This window comes from Thamnophis elegans, chromosome 1, assembly GCF_009769535.1.
Source record: "Thamnophis elegans isolate rThaEle1 chromosome 1, rThaEle1.pri, whole genome shotgun sequence".
NCBI classification, from domain to species: domain Eukaryota; kingdom Metazoa; phylum Chordata; class Lepidosauria; order Squamata; family Colubridae; genus Thamnophis; species Thamnophis elegans.
In genome coordinates, this window is record NC_045541.1 from 96,358,989 (window position 1) to 96,377,654 (window position 18,666).

An 18,666-nucleotide genomic window follows, 5' to 3' on the forward strand; every position below is an offset into this window, starting at 1 on the left:
AATAAAGAAATAATTATTTTCTTTTCCCTTTCTTGCATTTACTTTAAGAGCCTTTCAAATAAATACTTGTTTGTTCTAGGGCTATGTGTCTTTGGATTTCTCTGGGTGAACATAAGACTTATGGCCAGTAATTTATACAAACAATAACTATAAGAAATACTCTTTCATCTTGCTTATTTATTCTACATGGAAGGTCAGACTAAATATAATATTTTTTTAACTGGGTGACAGCTATCAGGAAGACCCTGACACAAACATCTGATGTAATGGCCTGCAAATAACAAAAATGAAAAGTTTGTGCCTAAATGCTCAATAAAAGCAACCAATTAACAAAAATAAAATAGCCTGACAGTATATAATCACAATAAACAAATATTATATTTTAGATTGCTCTGTAAAGTCCCAATTTTACTCTCTTTAAGGGACTTGAACTGGGGCTAAAATAAACGTCTTACTCAATAAGAAATCCTTGATTTTGACCAAACATACATTTCTTACATTGTACCAAGTAAACCTCCACACAATCAATGTTTTATTCTCTTTCAATACAATATGTAAGTGCATTTTTAAAATGATCAAGAAGTTTTGGCTTTCTAAACTGAACATTTGATGTCCCAACTTGGATGGTAGTTGTGCTTTTCCTTAGTTTTGAGTTTTCCACTCATTTTATACTGCAAATAACTAGTTTCCTGTGCTGTTTTGACCAGATAACCCTTAAAACTCTATAGAATGGAGACACCCAAATGGAAGTGATGAAATGTCACAAACTCATACAGATTGCACTTGAATAGTAGTATTTCTTGGTTTTTATAGTAAGACCTTCATGTCTGATATGTGTTTACATGTTTATGTCACATTTGTGTCCGTGGGTGTGGTGCACGCGAGCGTAAACAATCACAATGAATAAATCACAAACACTACAAAATATACCCAACATAGGCCTGTTATGAATAATCCTCTCCTTCCTTGTAACGATATGAGTCTTGTGCTTCTTCTTGTACAAATTCTTCTCTCTTCTCCCAGCCATCTGGCCAGCCACCATTAATCTGGGTCGTAGCACCGTAAGATTTAGTGGTACCATAATTTACATAATTCTGAGTAATGTCCCCTGTTTCTTCATCAAGTTCATCTTCGTGAATGAAGCCACATTTTTCTTCACTGGTCTGTTCAGGGTCTGCCCATGGTTGCTTTTCTCCTGAAGCAAATATTCCGTAGAATACGACTCCACAATAATGGACCAAAGCAGCAATAAGAAAGACATACTGCCATTCTTCGCGTGTCTAGGACAAAAAAGATGGGGCCATCAGAATAGCATAGAAAGTTCAGGTCACACTATCAAAATAGTTGTGAAGAATTATTTTGGCTTACAATGATTTTTAAAGGAAGTATGGAACTATATTTAACTATTGTACATAGGAAGAAGAAAATGTACTGTAAGGGGTAACAGGAAAAGCTAGCTTGAAAAACTTGAAAGTCTTAAGAGAAAATAAGGATAAAATTGTAGCTATATTTTAAAATAGAATGCCCAAGGAATGTTATCCTTATTTCTTATCTTATTCACCAGCATGGATTTTAATTAACATCATAAGGTGAAAAAGCTAGTAAGAATTCACTTTTATTGTGGAATATAACATGTGAATTTACACCATTTATTCTTGTTACATGTGATAATGAATTTGATCAGATTGCATATGAATACAATTTTTTTCAAGGCGAATAATAACCAAAAGTAATTTTGGAAACTGTAATATAGCAAAACTTACTTTGTTTTTTGTCATTGCTCCAACAATTATCGGACATACCATCCCAGACAATGTTCCAACTCCATTTGAAATCCCCATCAAGATACTGGCATATCTCGGAGCAATATCTAAATGATTGACATTGAATCCTGTAATATAAAATCATTCTTATTAACAGAGTGATAGAAAATATAATACTTCACTAAACATTTGTTTTACTTATTATTGTTAGAACAGTATTCATAGTAAACCTTGAGATAACATTAAATTCATTTGGATCCATATTCTTATGTTATATTCTTTCCAACTCAGTGAAATGTTGGAAATAAATTATATACATGAACTCAGGATCTGTATATATATATCCATAAGATAACACTGCAAAAATTAAAAGATCGGGACCAAGGCTGGCATAGTGTGAGAAGCTGGAAAAAGAAAGATAGGAAATGATAGGGATGGATCTGCAGAAAACATCTCAGAGACATGTAAATGAGAGACGTAGTCACATAGTGGCTAGAAATGCCATTATGTAAGATCCATTATAAAGCCATTTCTCCACAAGATCCAGAGTGGAATATACACGGCTCACTCTATGCTTCTTGATACAAAATATATCCAGATGCAACATGAGGTAAAACAGAAATACACAATACAGTGAGTTATTCATAAAGAAATGAAATAAAGAAATAAGGTTACTTCCATGGTTAGTATCTGTAATGTTCCATGAGTTTTCCTTAATTTGCTTTTTCTTTCTTTTTTTCCAAACCTAACAGAATTCTACAAAGTAATATGCAAAGGGATTCAGGATGTGTCAGCACAATTATTCTCTGCAGTTGAACGAATGGTTTCATATGATGGAAGAAGTTGGCCAAAGATTCATACAATGGAAGAAGTTGGCCAAAGAAAAATTTGTCTGACAAATAGTCCAGACCTGCAGAGATACTGCAGCTTGAGAATTTGGTGACTGCTCTATTCTAAGCCCACCTTATTCCTTCCTGTCAGCCACATGCACCAATATGTGCAACCCAGCACATGCCTTCCTGCAGATATAGGCACAAAGAGACACAGTGATGCATACTCAGTTACAACATATTGCCTCATCCAATTAGAACATGTTTTCCTCATGCAGAGGAAAATACAGGTATCTTCTATGACCATTGCTACCATAGTAAAAGAGTTGGAAGAATTCCAGAAGTTAAGCTTTGTATATATTATCTTGTTCGTTATAATGGACTATATTATAGATAAAGAAATTAACTTACCAGATATAGCAAAACCACTGAACCCCACAGCAAGAACAAGGAAGGAAATGGCCACACCTTTACTATGGGAATATCCAACTACTAAGAGAAGAGTTGCTTCCATTCCAAAGCCTTAAAGGGGAAAAAATGATAGTATTTATTGTTTTTTCAGAAAATTTACTACAGCTAGGAAGCAGCATCTAGCCAGACCTAGCTTATTTCAAAAAGTTAACAGAGTAAATTTGCTTAGCACTTAGAGGAGACACTTCAGTAAATAATAAAGTTGTAGAATAGATTGGAAAGTCAAAAGGTGTTGGAAGACAATGATGGTAAACTACTTCTATATTGTTGCCAGGAAAAGTATATATACAATATATACAACCATTAAAATGAACTTAAAAGGTAAAAATAGGACAGAATAGAATAGAATTCTTTATTGGCCAAGTGTAATTGGACACATAAGGAATTTGTCTTTGGTGCATATGCTCTCAGCGTACATATAGAAAAATAAAATAGAATACATTCATCAAGAATCATAAGATACTTAAAAAATAAAATAAAATGCATAGCAGTCAAAAAAAATCATAAAAACCCTACATTCTCATCAAAACTGCCAAGGCAAGCTATTGTATATAACTAGGCAGTAAACCCCACACTTGTTCACACTGATGATGTTATTTAGCTGGGTAATGAAATGTCTGCAAGCAATCAGCCAAGCTCAGAAAACCCCAAAGATCCCCACAGTTCAGCCCCTATATATATGCTCTTCTGTTAATTAGTCAGATCCATCCATCCACAAGATACCTTACTGAATACTACACTGAGCTGCATTAGATTAAATTATCTTTATGATGTCTTCTACTTCTATGATTCTGTGTCCATGAATTCACCACAAGTGGAATGTTATTTGCCTTACTCTAACCCTAACCCTAACTCTTTCTCCAGGATATTAATGAACAGCAGAGATGACTGACTTCCATGATCCAAATATCAATCAAAGATTCTTGAAACTCTTTTTCTTGTTGAGTCGCTTGGTCATGTCCATCTCTTTCCAACCCCATGGACCACAACACGCTAATCCCCACCCCCATTCTCCACTGTCTCGCAGAGTTTACCCATATTCAGGCTTTGGTTGTTTTGGTTATGCTGGTACTTCTATTTTACAACAGTTAGAAGCAAATCAATTTTGTGCTCTATCAGCTTATAGCACGGGTGTCAAACTCGATGCATCACATTGCCTTCATGTGATGTATCATAATGTTTTCCCCTTCACGGAGATGGAGTGGGTGCGGCCTGTGTGTGATGCATCTGGCCCGCGGGCTGTCAGTTTGACGCCCCTGACTTATATGAACCTGTGGTGAATTTGATATTTTATACAGTGCAGCACCTGTAGGACATTCCAACAAGCCCTTTAATAACAAGTAAACTTACCTCCACAGTTCATTATCTTCCTGACAGTTGTGGTTGAAAGAATTTGCCTGCTTCTTAGAAAGTCTGCAATTTGTCCCCCAATAGGCACAATAATGGTCATCACTAAATGTGGCACTGCAGACAGCATTCCCACCTAAAACCAGAAATTTTAATAAATGAGTTCTAATAGAATAAACTGATTGTTGGGGGTGGGGGGTGAGCAGATGAGTAAGTTTACAACAGTTCATTTAGTGACCGTTCAAAGTTACAACAGCCCTGACAAATGTGACTTACGATTATTTTACACACATATGACTGTGGCAGCATCCCCATCGTCATGTGCTCAAAATTCAACTGCTTGGCAACTGACTCATATTTATGACAGTTGCAATGTCCTTGGGTCATGCAATCAACTTTTACAACCTTATGACAAGCAAAATCAATGCAAAAGCCAGATTCATTTAACCACCGTGTTACCTACTTAACAACTGCAGTGATTCACTTAACAACTGTGTCAAGAAAGATTGTAAAATGGGGCAAAAACTCACTTAACCATTGTCTCACTTAGCAACAAAAATTTTGGACTTGGTTGTAAGTTGAGGACTACCTATACTGCTAATGTTCAAATGCCTTGGACTATATAGATCATAATTCCCAGCCCGCATGGATCCTGGCACCAGCTTGAGGAAGGCTGGCTTTATAAACTTTAAAGGTACATTATCTTGATCATTTCTAATAAAATAAATGTCACCAGTGTGGATATAAATTAGACTTTTTTGCTTCTAGTGAGTGTATCTTTGACAGTACAAAATAATATTTATAGCAACATTCCCAGCTGCACACATTTTCTTAATAAATTAGCAGCACATAATAGTGTCCTAGACCAAATATAAATTAGAACCCTTTCAGAATATCTGAGCTTGGCATTTCAATGTTGATAAGATTGCAGATTGTTATTTAGGCCTTGTATCCCTGAAGATCAATTTAGCAAAATATTTAATATTTACCTCTATCGTTGCTATTCCCAATATGTCCAAAAGATGAATTTGGTGTTGATGGAACTAAGAAAGGATTCATGATAGTAGGCAAGAAACTGAAGAAAAATATTTCTGCAGAGGAATTGGAGCAGCCTCTGTTCTGCCCCTTAGCAGACTTTAAGGCTGCAATTGCAGCATTCCAAGTAGCATTAGGTACCTGGATCTAGATAGTTGACAGTTGAGAAATAATGAGGGAAATTAAATATTCTGCAGAGGTTGAAAATGGAAGTAGGAGGAACTTCCAATTGGAATCTTGCAATTGACAAAGGTGATTATTTAAGGATAGAGTTAAAAGAGCTAAGGTTCAGGAGGATAGCAATAGTACTTAAACTTATATACTCATCACGGTGCTTTACAGCCCTCTCTAAGTAGTTCACAGAGTCAGCATATTACCCCCCAACAATCTGGGTCTTTATTTTACTGACCTCAAAAAGATGGAAAGCAGAGTCAACCTTGAGCTGGTCAGAATCAAACTGCTGGCAGTCAGCAGAATTAGTCTGCAATGCTGCATTCTACCGGGAAGCACTGCACCACCATGGCTCGGGGATCAATTATTGGTATCAGTAGAATCCAGTAATTGAGGAGCCGAGGTGGCGCAATGGTTAAATGCAGCACTGCAGGCTACTTCAGCTGACTGCAGTTCTGCAGTTCGGCTGTTCAAATCTCACTGGCTCAGGGTTGACTCAGCCTTCCATCCGTCCGAGGTGGGTAAAATGAGGACCTGGATTGTTGTTAGGGGCAATATGCCGACTCTGTAAACCTCTTAGAGAGGGCTATGAAGCGGTATATAAGTCTAACTGCTATTGCTATTGCTATTCATCAAAACAATTAAAACACCATAGTGGCATTCTTTATTGTAAGCTCTATCCTTTTCACAAGGTATAGAATAACAGAATAACTGTTGTGATCTGCCGGTGGTCTGTGGAGCTTGCAGCATCATCAAATATTAAGGAGGTTGAGGCGGGGAATATGGGTCACTCCTGGAGTCTGGGAAAGGCTTCGACGAGGGCTCTGCATTGGAGCGAGAGAGGGGGCCAAAGCCATCTATAGTAATGTGCTGTCTCTGGAGTCTGACATCAATTAGGCAGAAGAACAGTGTGAGCCTGTTCCCAGTGTGTGCATGTGCAGAGCTGCCAGAAGCCAAGAACAGTTAAGACAAAAGAGATGACTCAGGAGTAAGGCTTGGAGATGATTGCCCCCTCCCATAAGTCATAAAAGAGGAGCAAACAGACATCAGCCTTTGCAGGAAGCAATTAGTTCATTCTGGTCAGTTCAAACTCCGAGAAGCTCCATTTGACTATGTGCTCCATTTGGCCTTGCAAAACTAATTGGCAATTACGTGTCTGACAGCGTTTCAAGGGAGATAAAGGTGGGTGCTTATCAGCATTACCCTGAAAGACTGTGGCAGACATCTGCTGGACTCTTCACAGACTCTTTGTGAATCATTACGGGCTGTGAATGGCCATAATTCACAGCCATTAAAATAAAAGAGAGTTTCAGGAGACTAAGCGTGTGATTTATGCTTTATCAGGAAGCTTAGGTCAGAACAATAACAGAGTTGGAATGGACCTTGGAGTCTTCTAGTCCCAGCCCTGCTCAAATAGGATACCCTTTACCATTTCAAACAGATGGTTGTCCAATCTCTTTAAAACCTGCACTATTAGAGCATCCACAAGTTTTGGACCACCCAACCTCTATAGATTACATGACATGTGATGAGAGATAGAGCTTGAGACAACATGACTTTTATGATTTGATCATCCAACATACCAATGTATGCTTTCCTGAGTAGGCCATAAACTGAAAGGGCAAAATACATAGCTTCGTACTGATGGGTGAATACATTGCAAGCTAATGCAAAAGATGGTGCAATGTGATTTAATACTTGAAATGTATTATAGACTGGAAAAAGTCTTAGATAAATTAGGCATAAGTGTTACTTAAAAATGTAAACATCTGCTGTAAACATCTGTAAATTGATCTAATCTTACATGCTATTTCTGACCTAGTAGTGTATGTAAGAAATACCACTCTGCTTTCTACAGTATTCAGTGAGACCTGTCAGAGTAAGCTAGGCTAGAAGGCAGAATATGGAAATCCTGCAATTAATAGGCTACAATTATGAACCAGCTCAGTCTAATACAATAGAAAAGCAGGAACTGGATTTTCTACATAATTCCTAGGGACTGTAACTTTAAACTTTTGAACATGACTATATATAACATTGTAAAGAGTGTCACCTGGGCAAAAGTTATGTCACCGCTAATCCTTTGAACCATGAGTATCATCATTGCAAAAAACAAAACAAAACAACAACAAAAAAGAAGAGGGAAATCCAAAGCCCTTCATATAGTTTAAAAGTAATTTTTCAAGGATTAATCCCAAAGCTGTTATCTATGAACATAACATAACAGAAATCTAGTATTCTACTTATCAATTAAATACACATTTTTTCTTTCTTTACAGATGATATTCTTCTACTTGAAGAATAATGCTTCCAAACATTAAAGAATCATAAAAAGAGGACACATGGTTCATCAACTTTCTAATCAGCATGTAGTATCTATCTATCTATCTATCTATCTATCTATCTATCTATCTATCTATCTATCTATCTATCTATCTATCTATCTATCTATCTAACTATCTATCTATCTATCTATCTATCTATCTATCTATCTATCTATCTATCTATCTATCTATCTATCTATCTAATCAGCCACCTGGGTACATTCATCTCCATGAAGTTGCAAAGTTCTGAATTTCTATTTTAATTACTGGGATTGGATAATGCATGCTCATAATCACTCTTTGTGCTACTCTCTTTGAGGAAAGCAAAATACACACACACACACACACACACACACAACACTACACTATACTACACTACACTACACTATAGTTACCCACTTTTTTTCTAAAATTTTCTCTGGCTTCTATGAGAATCAGAAATACTGTTACAAATACAGATCATGCTTAAGGATAATACTTTGCTTCACAGAAAGCTGGCTTCTTGCTTATTTATTTTTACTTATAAGAATCTTTTTTTAATGATGGGCTAGGAAGCTTGGTGCGTATTAAGGAAGGTCCATATATTTTATGTTGAGACTCCAAAAACCTTTACAATAATCCAGTTCAAGTTTCTTTTAAAATAACATAGATTACCTTACTTATTTCAAATCCAAACACCTCTTCAAAGTAAGCAGGTTGACTAATAAGGAGCAAATAAAAAGTCCAACTTCTACAGAAGTTTGCAACAATGATTGCATAGACAGGCATAGAAGTAAAAAATTTTCTCCATGGAGTCTTGAATTTCTGTAAATAAAAACAGCAGCTGGTTATTTCTTGGACATATTGGAGACTTCAAATAAGACGGTGTGCTTATTCTGCGTTCTTATTCTGCACACTTCCACATTTCTGCTTTCTCACTAGCATGTGTGAAAAACAAACAGAAACTGAAAATTTCGAGAGACAAGGGATTACAGCACCTTGAACTACAAGCAATATGATACTTCTTGAAAAATTATGTTCCAATTACTTCCCACTCTTTAAAACTAGATTTCATGGTTTATTGCCTATATTTTTTGTCATTATTGTTCTTCAGCGCAATCACATATGTATGTACACAGCACAAACACACTGTTGTGTTATTGTTAATATAATTTTTATTTTCATTTATGTATTAAATATGTGAAGGAAAACACAATGAAAAACAAAAGAAAACCAGGGAAAGAAATAGAATACATATTCTTCTGACTTATTTTGCTGGCCTTTGACAATAATAAAGATTTGAGTTGAGTTGAGTTGAGTTGAGTTGAGTTGAGTTGATATATATGTATATGTATATGTATATGTATATGTATATGTATATGTATATGTATATGTATATGTATATGTATACAAATACATAGATATGCATACACATACATACATATGTATATACATACACACACACACACATATATATATATATATATACATATACATATACATACATACATACATACATACATACAATCACATAAATAGCAACAGAATTCCTCACTTATCTATGTTATTATTTACTTTTAACATTATTCTTGGTGTTACATGAACTTTATCCTGAATTGAGGACTTGAGTGAAAATCCAAAAGATGAGATTTAATATAGCAATTGAATTTAAAAAAAAACCTATAACAAGATTAAGTGCTACATAGATCAGAGGAAACCTTCTTCATTTTTAGTATAGTCCCTGATTTAGCTGGCAGCTTATTGTTTTTCTTGAGATCTGCACAGAAACACACACAGTAGTAAAATCCTTACTTCCATTGCTCCTAGAAGATTAGCACTCTCTCCAATACTTTCTTCTATGTATCTGCGCTCCTCATCTGTAATTGTAGGATGCGTTGCAGGGCTCTCATATGACACCAAAAACCAAAACATATACCAGACAATACCAAAACTTCCTGTTGGACATAATAAGATGACAAATTGAAATGGGATTGAAATGGAAACCTCCTACACAAGAAGCAAATATTGGCTTTTTAAAAAATCACCTGCTTGAAGTTACCTTTTTATCTAAACAGACACTCTCTAAACCACCCTCTAAGTTTACAAATATGGTTTAATTCTATTTCAAATGTATTTAAACCCCAAGGGACTAAGAAAATATGCAATCCCCAGTTATCCTACTACTCTGCTAGAATCACGTATGGGGTACAGTTGCCAAATCTGATGTAACCCTATAAAAGCAGGGATGTAAATTCTTCCTGATCACACCTTCTCCCACCCCCCCAAAAACCACCCTCTTCTTCTGTTAAGTTAAGCAAATGTGTCATATGTTCATTTCTTTACCATCACTTCCCAACATAAGCTGAATAGTTTTAGGCCTTTTTAGAAGATTCCATGAAATGTAATTGGTTCAAGCCACAGCAGCCCAGCTGAACAATACCACCTTAAAAAACTGAATAAAAATTCCTATCCAATTTGATGGATTCCTTGCACAAAATGAAAAAGAATGCATAGAATGAAGGACAATGGGATGAGCGCTATCTTTCAGGTCTTATCTATTTTGGCCTGACACTTGAATCTTATAGTGGAAATGGAGAAGAATCATAACTGTGGCAGAACCATGGGAGAAAAAGAAAATCAATCTGATCCTTGACATATCATCTACATATGGAAGGAATTAGTTGTGGAGCATTTTTTCATCTCTAGTTTCCTTCTTCAAATCCACATGTTTCATATAATTGCCCCTTTTAAAACAATGTTAATTTAAAAATGGTCAAAACTTTGCAAAATGCTAACATCTCTGAAAACACTTGGAAAATTACTGGAAATATCTCTCCAGAGAACTTAGGAAATATTGCATGAATGAAATTTGAGACATTTGGGAGGGAATGTTCAATTATCATATAACATTTTATGCCTTCCAAAGATGGATTATTCTTTATCCGGAGTTAACTCGAATTTGTAATAGTTACTGACTATAGAAGAAATGTCCTACCTACGATTCTTTTCCCTAAATGCAATTACTATCACAATTTTTCAGTTAAAAACCCACTTGATAGAAAACAGAAAAAGGACATTACAGAAAGGTCTTTTCTGCTCCCCTACAGTTTGTTACTGAGAATTTTCTATGCCTTTTACAATAATTAATTTCATTTCCATAAAAATTATTCTAACTGAAGATCAGGTTCATGGATGGCAATTCAACCTGCCCTGCTTTACACTGAATTAAGCACAACATGATTGAGTCACTGTCCTCATTTAGGCCAAATTTGACATTCTGAATAATTCCACTGTTTGGGGAATTGTATTTCTAGGCAATCTAATTTGTTCATTTTGAATGTTCTTTCTGTCTAAATTCCCCAGAGCTTTTCTCCTCTTGATTCTACTATATTTATATATAGTATTAGAACGCATCCATATTCTGAGTCATAATCTGGGATCCCAAAATTGGCTTTGAGCTGTCAAGCCCATGACCTCCACCCACACTTTCCAGTTTGTTCCAGGGAAAAATCAGAGCAGCATTGAGGATGATGGACCCATAAGCAAGGAGTTACCAAAAATCACCTTTCCTTGTTTCCCTGAATTTCAGAACATTATTAGGTAGAGTGACATGGTTGGATACAATCCTGAATGGATACTTTATCCTTCTTCTAAGACTGCTAGATTATATTTATGGTTCTAACTTTCCCCCATTTCTTTTCTAAAGCAAGATGAGAAGAGAAGATCATACCATACACGTAGAACACAGAAGACCATCCTGTATATTGCACTAAAATCCCAGCCAATGGCATTGCAATGACTGCACCTGCATAGGATCCTAGACAATAATAATAATAATAATAATAATAATAATAATAATAATAACAACAACAACAACAACAACAACAACCACAAGTAAATTATAAACATCTGTTGAAATGACATCAAGTCTGAAATTTAATTCCCATTGGCACCTTGGGCATCTGTAGGGGGTAGTGGCATTTAACATCTCATAATATCATTATGCCAAGCCATGAATTATGTGATGGGAACTTCTTTGTGATGCCTATTGGGTGCCTTTGAAAGACATTTTTTTCTAGTTTCTAAGAAAACTGTTCACTAATATCTTCTGGTTAAAATGACCATATCAATTATTTAAGTCATTCTTTCCTAATCAGTTTTCTTTAAGAAGTTGTACAAGAATTTGAAAATAGATGAAATAACCTCTACAAATAATCTCACAATCTTATTTTAATTTTACCAGATGATTAGTTTATATAACCATCCTATAACTCCAGAAAAAAGTGTACACAATAAACAATAGCCTGGCATACAATTATTTTGGATCCACCTGTCTTTATTTATTGAGCTAGAAAGTTGATGTAGTATTTTAATTATTACTGTTGTTATCAGCCTGAACCCCATCCATTGCTGAATGAAGGTCTCTTGACTGAAGCTGATAGACCATAATCTAACATGGCTGCCCAGTGTAAATTGATAAGTAAATATTTTTTTCCATTTCTCAATCTAGGGCTGGGAGCAATGGCCTCAAAACACTCAGTTGTTTCTATGACTAAAGGAAGAATATAATCTGCATCTTTCTGCATCTTAGCTACATTCCACACTATCTTCAATGTATTAATATTGTGATTTATATGTTATGCTTAGATCCTTTAATTTAATCTCACAGCTACAATGGCTTAACTTAATGTTATTTCCAGACCTGTAAATTAATACACAAAAATGGGGTGAACATATTATTCTTCCACAATTATTAATGCAGACTGATAAATCCAAAATGTGCTTGCCTGAATAAGATGTCTAACATTCAAGAATAAGTTTTCAAGTTCTTAACTTTTGTTCACACAAACAGAACTAGTCTACTCTAAATTGTTCTCTGTGAAAACAAAACTTACTCTAATCAGTGTGTCTGAATATTGATGATGAGTTGCAGAAAATTTATTTCAGTGTATGTTAGAAAAAGGAGAATACTAAACAAGTGAAATAATGGAGATGTCACTTACCACAGAAAGATGTGGTTACTAGTCTACTTCTTTCTAAAGGAGGAGCCCACTTGCTCCATATTCCATGGCAAGCTGGATAAGTTACACCCTGTAAAGAAGGTTATTTGCTTTACAGTTGCTTCAACTGACATACAAATAAAAGGATAAAACAAAAGGGGGGAATGTCTTTATTGATTATTTCTTTATTTAACTTCTACGCCACCCATCTCGCCAAGGTGACTCTTAAGTGGCTTACAATCATTCAATAAAAAACATTGAATAAAACTTTAAAATAATAAAAACCATAAATGTAAAATTCAGTTAATATTCAGTTGACCAAAGTGGAGAAGGGAGCAAAGTGTGAATGGGGAGCAGGTGAGGTCTGTCTAATCTATTAACCACCCCTTGAAGACTCAGCTCTTCAAGCTGTTTTTCAAGGACCAAAGGGTGAGTGCAGAAACGATAAGGCATAACATCTGAGAATATTTGTAGGTAGGTCATACACTGAAAAAGATGGAAGAATGAGGAATGTTGATTATGTGTGACATCCTGGAAATGTATTCATCCTTTTTCAGTGATTTTTCCGGAACTTGAGTCAATGCACTTTGGGAGTTTTTCTCTTCTAATTCATTAATTTTATGTATTCCTCTGCCAACTGTTCAATGGTGGGTTGCAGGCGGTACGCCCTAGTATGGGCATACCGGATCCTGCCTGAAGCACCGAATATTGTTTCAGTATGGTGCTCTGGATGGCTCACCTGCCTTCCCGTGCTCCTTACTGGTGCTTTATTCTGTTGGCGCTTCCGCGCATACACATGTTGTGTACAGCGCCTGCGTGACCTTCCGTGGAGCAGCTGGAGCATCACGGAGGCTTGTGGAAGTGACATTTGATGCTAGAACACATGCGTGCATCATGTGTTTGTGCGTGCGCACCACACACGTGCATGTGGGTAACTCTGGGGCTGTTCCATACCGGTTGGAACGGATTCTGGAACCCACCACTGCAACTGTTATAATAACATGTTTAACTTTGATTCCTCTTTTTTATCTTCTTAATTAGTCAAGTGGATAAGGACAGTCAAACAAAAACAATGTACAAAATTAGATTATGAATGCATGGTGATGTGCAAGATGTTCCTCTTCTCTCTTCATTTCTTCACACTGGGAAGAAAGAAGAAGAGAGCAAAAAACAGGAAGAGAGCAGTCAGCAATGGTAGCTGGCGGAATCAACAGGACCTCTGACACCTCCACTTCCAGTGCAGTGGGCCACTGCATCTTTTTCGCAGAGAGGACGAGTGATCAGAAATAAAGAGTTCACCTTGCTTCGGTACTGCTGTTCCACTACAGCTCTTCTTGAGGCCTCATGCCTTGGCTACCATATTTTGATGGCAAAATCCAGATGTTCTCTAGACATGGCAGCAGGGGTTCTGACAGGTTTTGGAGAACCGGTAGCTGAAATTTTGAGTAGTTCGGAAAACTGGCAAATACCACCTCTGTGGCCCCAGGAGTGGGGTGGGAATGGAGATTTTGCAGTATCCTTCCCCTGCCACACCCACAGAATTGGTAGGGGAAAAAAAGAATTTCACCACTGCATGGCAGCAAATTGCTATACAAAATTCCAACTCTTTGCTGCTATCTAGTGGTCATACAGATTTTTGCAGTCCAAATATGGCTGCCTCACCGTATGTGACCATAGAATTAAAGAGTAGGCATAGCAATAGCATTTAGACTTACAGAACGCTTCACAGTGCTTTCACAGTGCTCTCTAAGTGGTTTACCGAGTCAGCATATTGCCCCAACAATCTGGGTCCTCATGGACCTTAAAAGACATATAATCCAGTCTGAATATTACATTGGCATCTTAACTGCCAGTTCCCAGTGTAGGAATGCCTTTTTGTTGCTTTTTGCTGTATTTTCTTGTAATCATTTACTATTTCCCTTTTTTCTCCTGTCTCCAGATTTTAAACAAACAAAAAGTCTTAAAAGAGATTCTGTATTTGCAGCATCCCATTTATGCATCAGATATCTCACCATTTATGCCGGTTAAATGCTTTCTATAACTTATGGGATATTTAAACTTTGGAAAAGCATGCTTGGGGTCATTTTCCAATGTGAGTAAGGCTACAACCTAAAGCAAGTGGGGGCTGTGGCCAAAGTAAGTTGACTTGTGCTTGTTCAGGTAGATCATCACATCCCACAGAAGCAGCATACATGGAGAGGCATTGCACACTCCAAAATACCACTATTTTGGGCACTTAATTTGAAGCTGCCCCTTTAAGATACTTGAAGATGCCAAGCTGTATAGGAAAGGCAAACAGAAGACAAGAGATGAAGATAGTGGTGAATTGAAGGCATTCTGGAACCGATTGCCCAGTACAACTGGGCTTCCTTTTCCTCTGAAGTGACTATAGACATGGGTTTCATTCATTCTTTTTATGCCATTAATAACCTCTCCCCACATAAGATCTCACAGGCTGGGCCTCCTTCGGGTACTGTCAACCGGGCAATGCTGGTTGGCAACTACTCGGGGGAGGTCTTTCTCTGTAGCTGCCCCGGCCCTGTAGAATGATCTACCCGCAGAGATCCGGACCCTTTCCACTCTCTCGGCCTTCCATAAAGCCACTAAAACCTGGCTATTCTGGCAGGCCTGGGGCTGTTGACCCAAAAATACGGTCCAGCCCCATTTAGAACAGAGTGTATGGTGTGTTTTTTAAATCTATTTTTTCTTTCCTTCTATTCTTTTTTGATTTATTTGTATTGTAAGCCGCCCGGAGTCCTATGGGATTGGGCGGCATCTAAATGTTATTAAACTTTTAACTTTAAAACTTTAAACACTTCAATAGGCAAGATGTTGAAACAATGTATCACACTGGAAGGGGGGCATAATAAAGAGAACTGGCAAATCAAGCTGTCCATAGAACCATTTGCAGTTTAGTTCCATACCTCAACCAAACCTTGCAAGATTCTAACAAAGATGACGCATCCGAAATGCACCCGAGCAGCAGATGGTATTAGCATGTTGAGGGTAGATGTCAGTAGTATCGCTGCACCAAAGACCCTGAAAGAAATTAATGGTGTTATTGAGAACTATGCCCGAATGCTAGTAATCATGTTTAAGTTGTGTATAGTTCTAATACAGGTAGTCCTCGACTTATGACCACAATTGAGTCTAACATTTCTGTTGCTAAGCGAGTGAATTTTGCTCCATTTTATTATTTTCCTTGGCACAGTTGTAAAGTGAATTTCTGCAGTTGTTAAGTTAGCTGTTAAGTGAATCTGGCTTCCCCATTTGTGTGTCGGAAGGTCACAAAAGGTGATCACTTGACTCCAGGACACTGCAACCATCATAAATATGAGTCAATTGCCAAGCATCTGAATTTTGATCAAATGACTGTGGCGATGCTGCAATAGTCTTAAGTTTGAAAAATGTGTCATAAGTCACATTTTTCAGTGCTGTTATAAATTTGAATGGTCACTAAGCAAACTGTTGCAAGTCCAGGACTTCCTGTAGTTCAGTGTTTCTCAACCTTGGCGACTTTAAGTCCTGTGGACTTCAACTCCCAGAATCCCCCAGCCAGCACAGCTTAAAGTCGCCAAGGTTGAGAAACACTGCTGTAGTTGATTTATGTTTGTATTCTATGTAAAACATAGATGTTGGAACTGATCCAGATTCAGTTCCAGACTTATCTCTGGAATCTAGGTGGGTTTCTCAGCCCAATTTACTTCACAACTTATTTGTGGATAAAATTAAAAATATGTTCTCCTGTGCACCAGGAGAAAAGACAGAATTTAAATTGCAAGCTTCAAATTCATGTTATTTGCAGAATAATTTGATATTAAATATTTAATATTTTCTGATGATCCCAAATCCATCTGTATATGAAACAAGTATCTTCATGATTTAAAAACCCCATTGCAATACAATTTTGAGTAGTAAGATCAATTACGGTACTAATGATAAGTTTGATTTCCTCTCCGTGAGGACATATAGATTACTTACAATAGCTTTGTAATATTTTCTAGATTTATAATACAGTCATATACACAACTGCTACAAAAGCCCTATTATCAGTTGGATTTCCCGTACAGTCCAAAGCTATGCCTTCTGGACCCCTACAAACAAATCAGCACCCTCTTAACGCTTTCCAAAAATTATACACACGAAATATATCTTCAGAGTGACTAAAAGATTTTCAAAGCATTCCTTTTAGACATCAGCCTCTGCTGATAGATTAGACTCTCTATAGAAAAAATATTTGCTAATCATTACCTTGATCAAATATCCTGAAGTATTTTAAAGTCATTAGTTATACAAAGGATGATAATTTATAATAATATTTTGGAAGCATGCATTTAATCACTCATCATATCATTGTTCACCTGAGATTTATAGCTGAACATATAAAATTAAGATATATTGTATTTATGTCATCTGGTAGAAAAGTGTTGTCTATAGTTGCTTGATTTCTAATGCTGGCTTTGTATGTGGATGTTATCACCTAATCTTATTAGGCAATGAAAATCTGAATGTGAAAATACCTTTCAAAATGTGAATTAGAAAAAAAATAGACTTAAAGGCACCTTGTGGACATTTTGATTTGGAACAGGAAGCCATTTATTTCAATTTTATTTTCCAGTTGAGAAATTTAAAAAGTTGTAATAAATAGTAGCAGTAAAATTAGCTGCTCTAATAAATGAATAAAAAAAGAAAAATATTTTGCCTTCAGTAAAGGTAAAGGTTCCCTTCACACATATGTGCTAGTAATTCCCAATTCTGGGAGGCAGTGCTCATCTCCGGTTCAAAACTGAAGAGCCAGTGTTGTCCGAAGACGTCTCTGTGGTCATGTGGCTGGCATGACTAAACGCCAAGGCACATGGAATACTGTTACCTTCCTATCAAAGGAATTTCTTATTTTTCTACTTGCATTTTTACATGCTTTCAAACTGCTAGGTTGGCAGAAGCTGGGATAAGTAATGGGAGCTCACTCCGTTACGTGGCACTAGGGATTCAAACCGCCAAACTGCCGACTTTTCTGCTCGACCAGCTTCCACATCTTAGCCACTGAGCCACCACATCCCTATTTGCCTTCAATAGGAAACACTAATCAGAGGATGCTGGCCACCATTGCTGCTTTGAGACTAAAATGTGGGTTTGTTTTAAATGATTAAGATTAAGGCAGAAAATAAGGACACATCACTAAGCTTAGGGCACACCTTCAGCACATGGCTTCCATGTATCCATTATGTACGTGAGAGGAGAGAGAATTGTCTGATCTGAAAATAGAATTGATATTGTTTGAAAAAGACAGACAAATAATTCAAGGCAGCTGTGCAGGAAAAGGTCAGTTGGTCTATGGAGGATGCCCCACTCGGATGGAACTCCATTTTACTCTCTTATTATTAATACATCCCAGCAAGCCTCTTTCTATATAAACAATCTCTCTTCCTCCCTCCCCCCCTCATCTCTCTCTTTCTCTCTTTCTGCCATTAGAGAAAGAAAAAGGAAAGGGAAAAAACATACACAATAGAGTGTATGACAGACTGCATATATCTATGTTTAACAATTCCTCCTCAAATGTTTCCTGCATTTTTCCCCCTAGCCTGGCCTCAATACAATGTTTACTTTAATATATAGATCATATTTCCTGGACAATAAACTCTCCCCAAAATACACGAGTGGCTGGTTTCCAAATATTCTATTTTTAATACATTCATTCCAAATTCTTAAGAATCAAGGAAACTGTCTTTGCATAAAAAACTATAGA

General features: G+C 36.7%; 1 protein-coding gene across 1 annotated transcript in view; it reads right to left on the reverse strand.

Annotated features, from left to right (window-relative positions):
• Window positions 1-944: 944 nt before the first annotated feature.
• The window catches only part of SLC17A6 (solute carrier family 17 member 6), a 54,746-nt gene continuing 37,024 nt past the window's right edge, over window positions 945-18,666 (reverse strand). The window contains exons 4-12 of the mRNA XM_032226501.1: window positions 15,845-15,959; window positions 12,924-13,011; window positions 11,651-11,737; window positions 9,733-9,875; window positions 8,596-8,745; window positions 4,415-4,547; window positions 3,005-3,115; window positions 1,764-1,891; window positions 945-1,280 (exon numbers count right to left, since the gene is read on the reverse strand). Of these exons, the coding sequence (XP_032082392.1) occupies window positions 945-1,280; window positions 1,764-1,891; window positions 3,005-3,115; window positions 4,415-4,547; window positions 8,596-8,745; window positions 9,733-9,875; window positions 11,651-11,737; window positions 12,924-13,011; window positions 15,845-15,959 (1,291 nt within the window). The remainder of the gene's footprint in view (window positions 1,281-1,763; window positions 1,892-3,004; window positions 3,116-4,414; window positions 4,548-8,595; window positions 8,746-9,732; window positions 9,876-11,650; window positions 11,738-12,923; window positions 13,012-15,844; window positions 15,960-18,666) is intronic.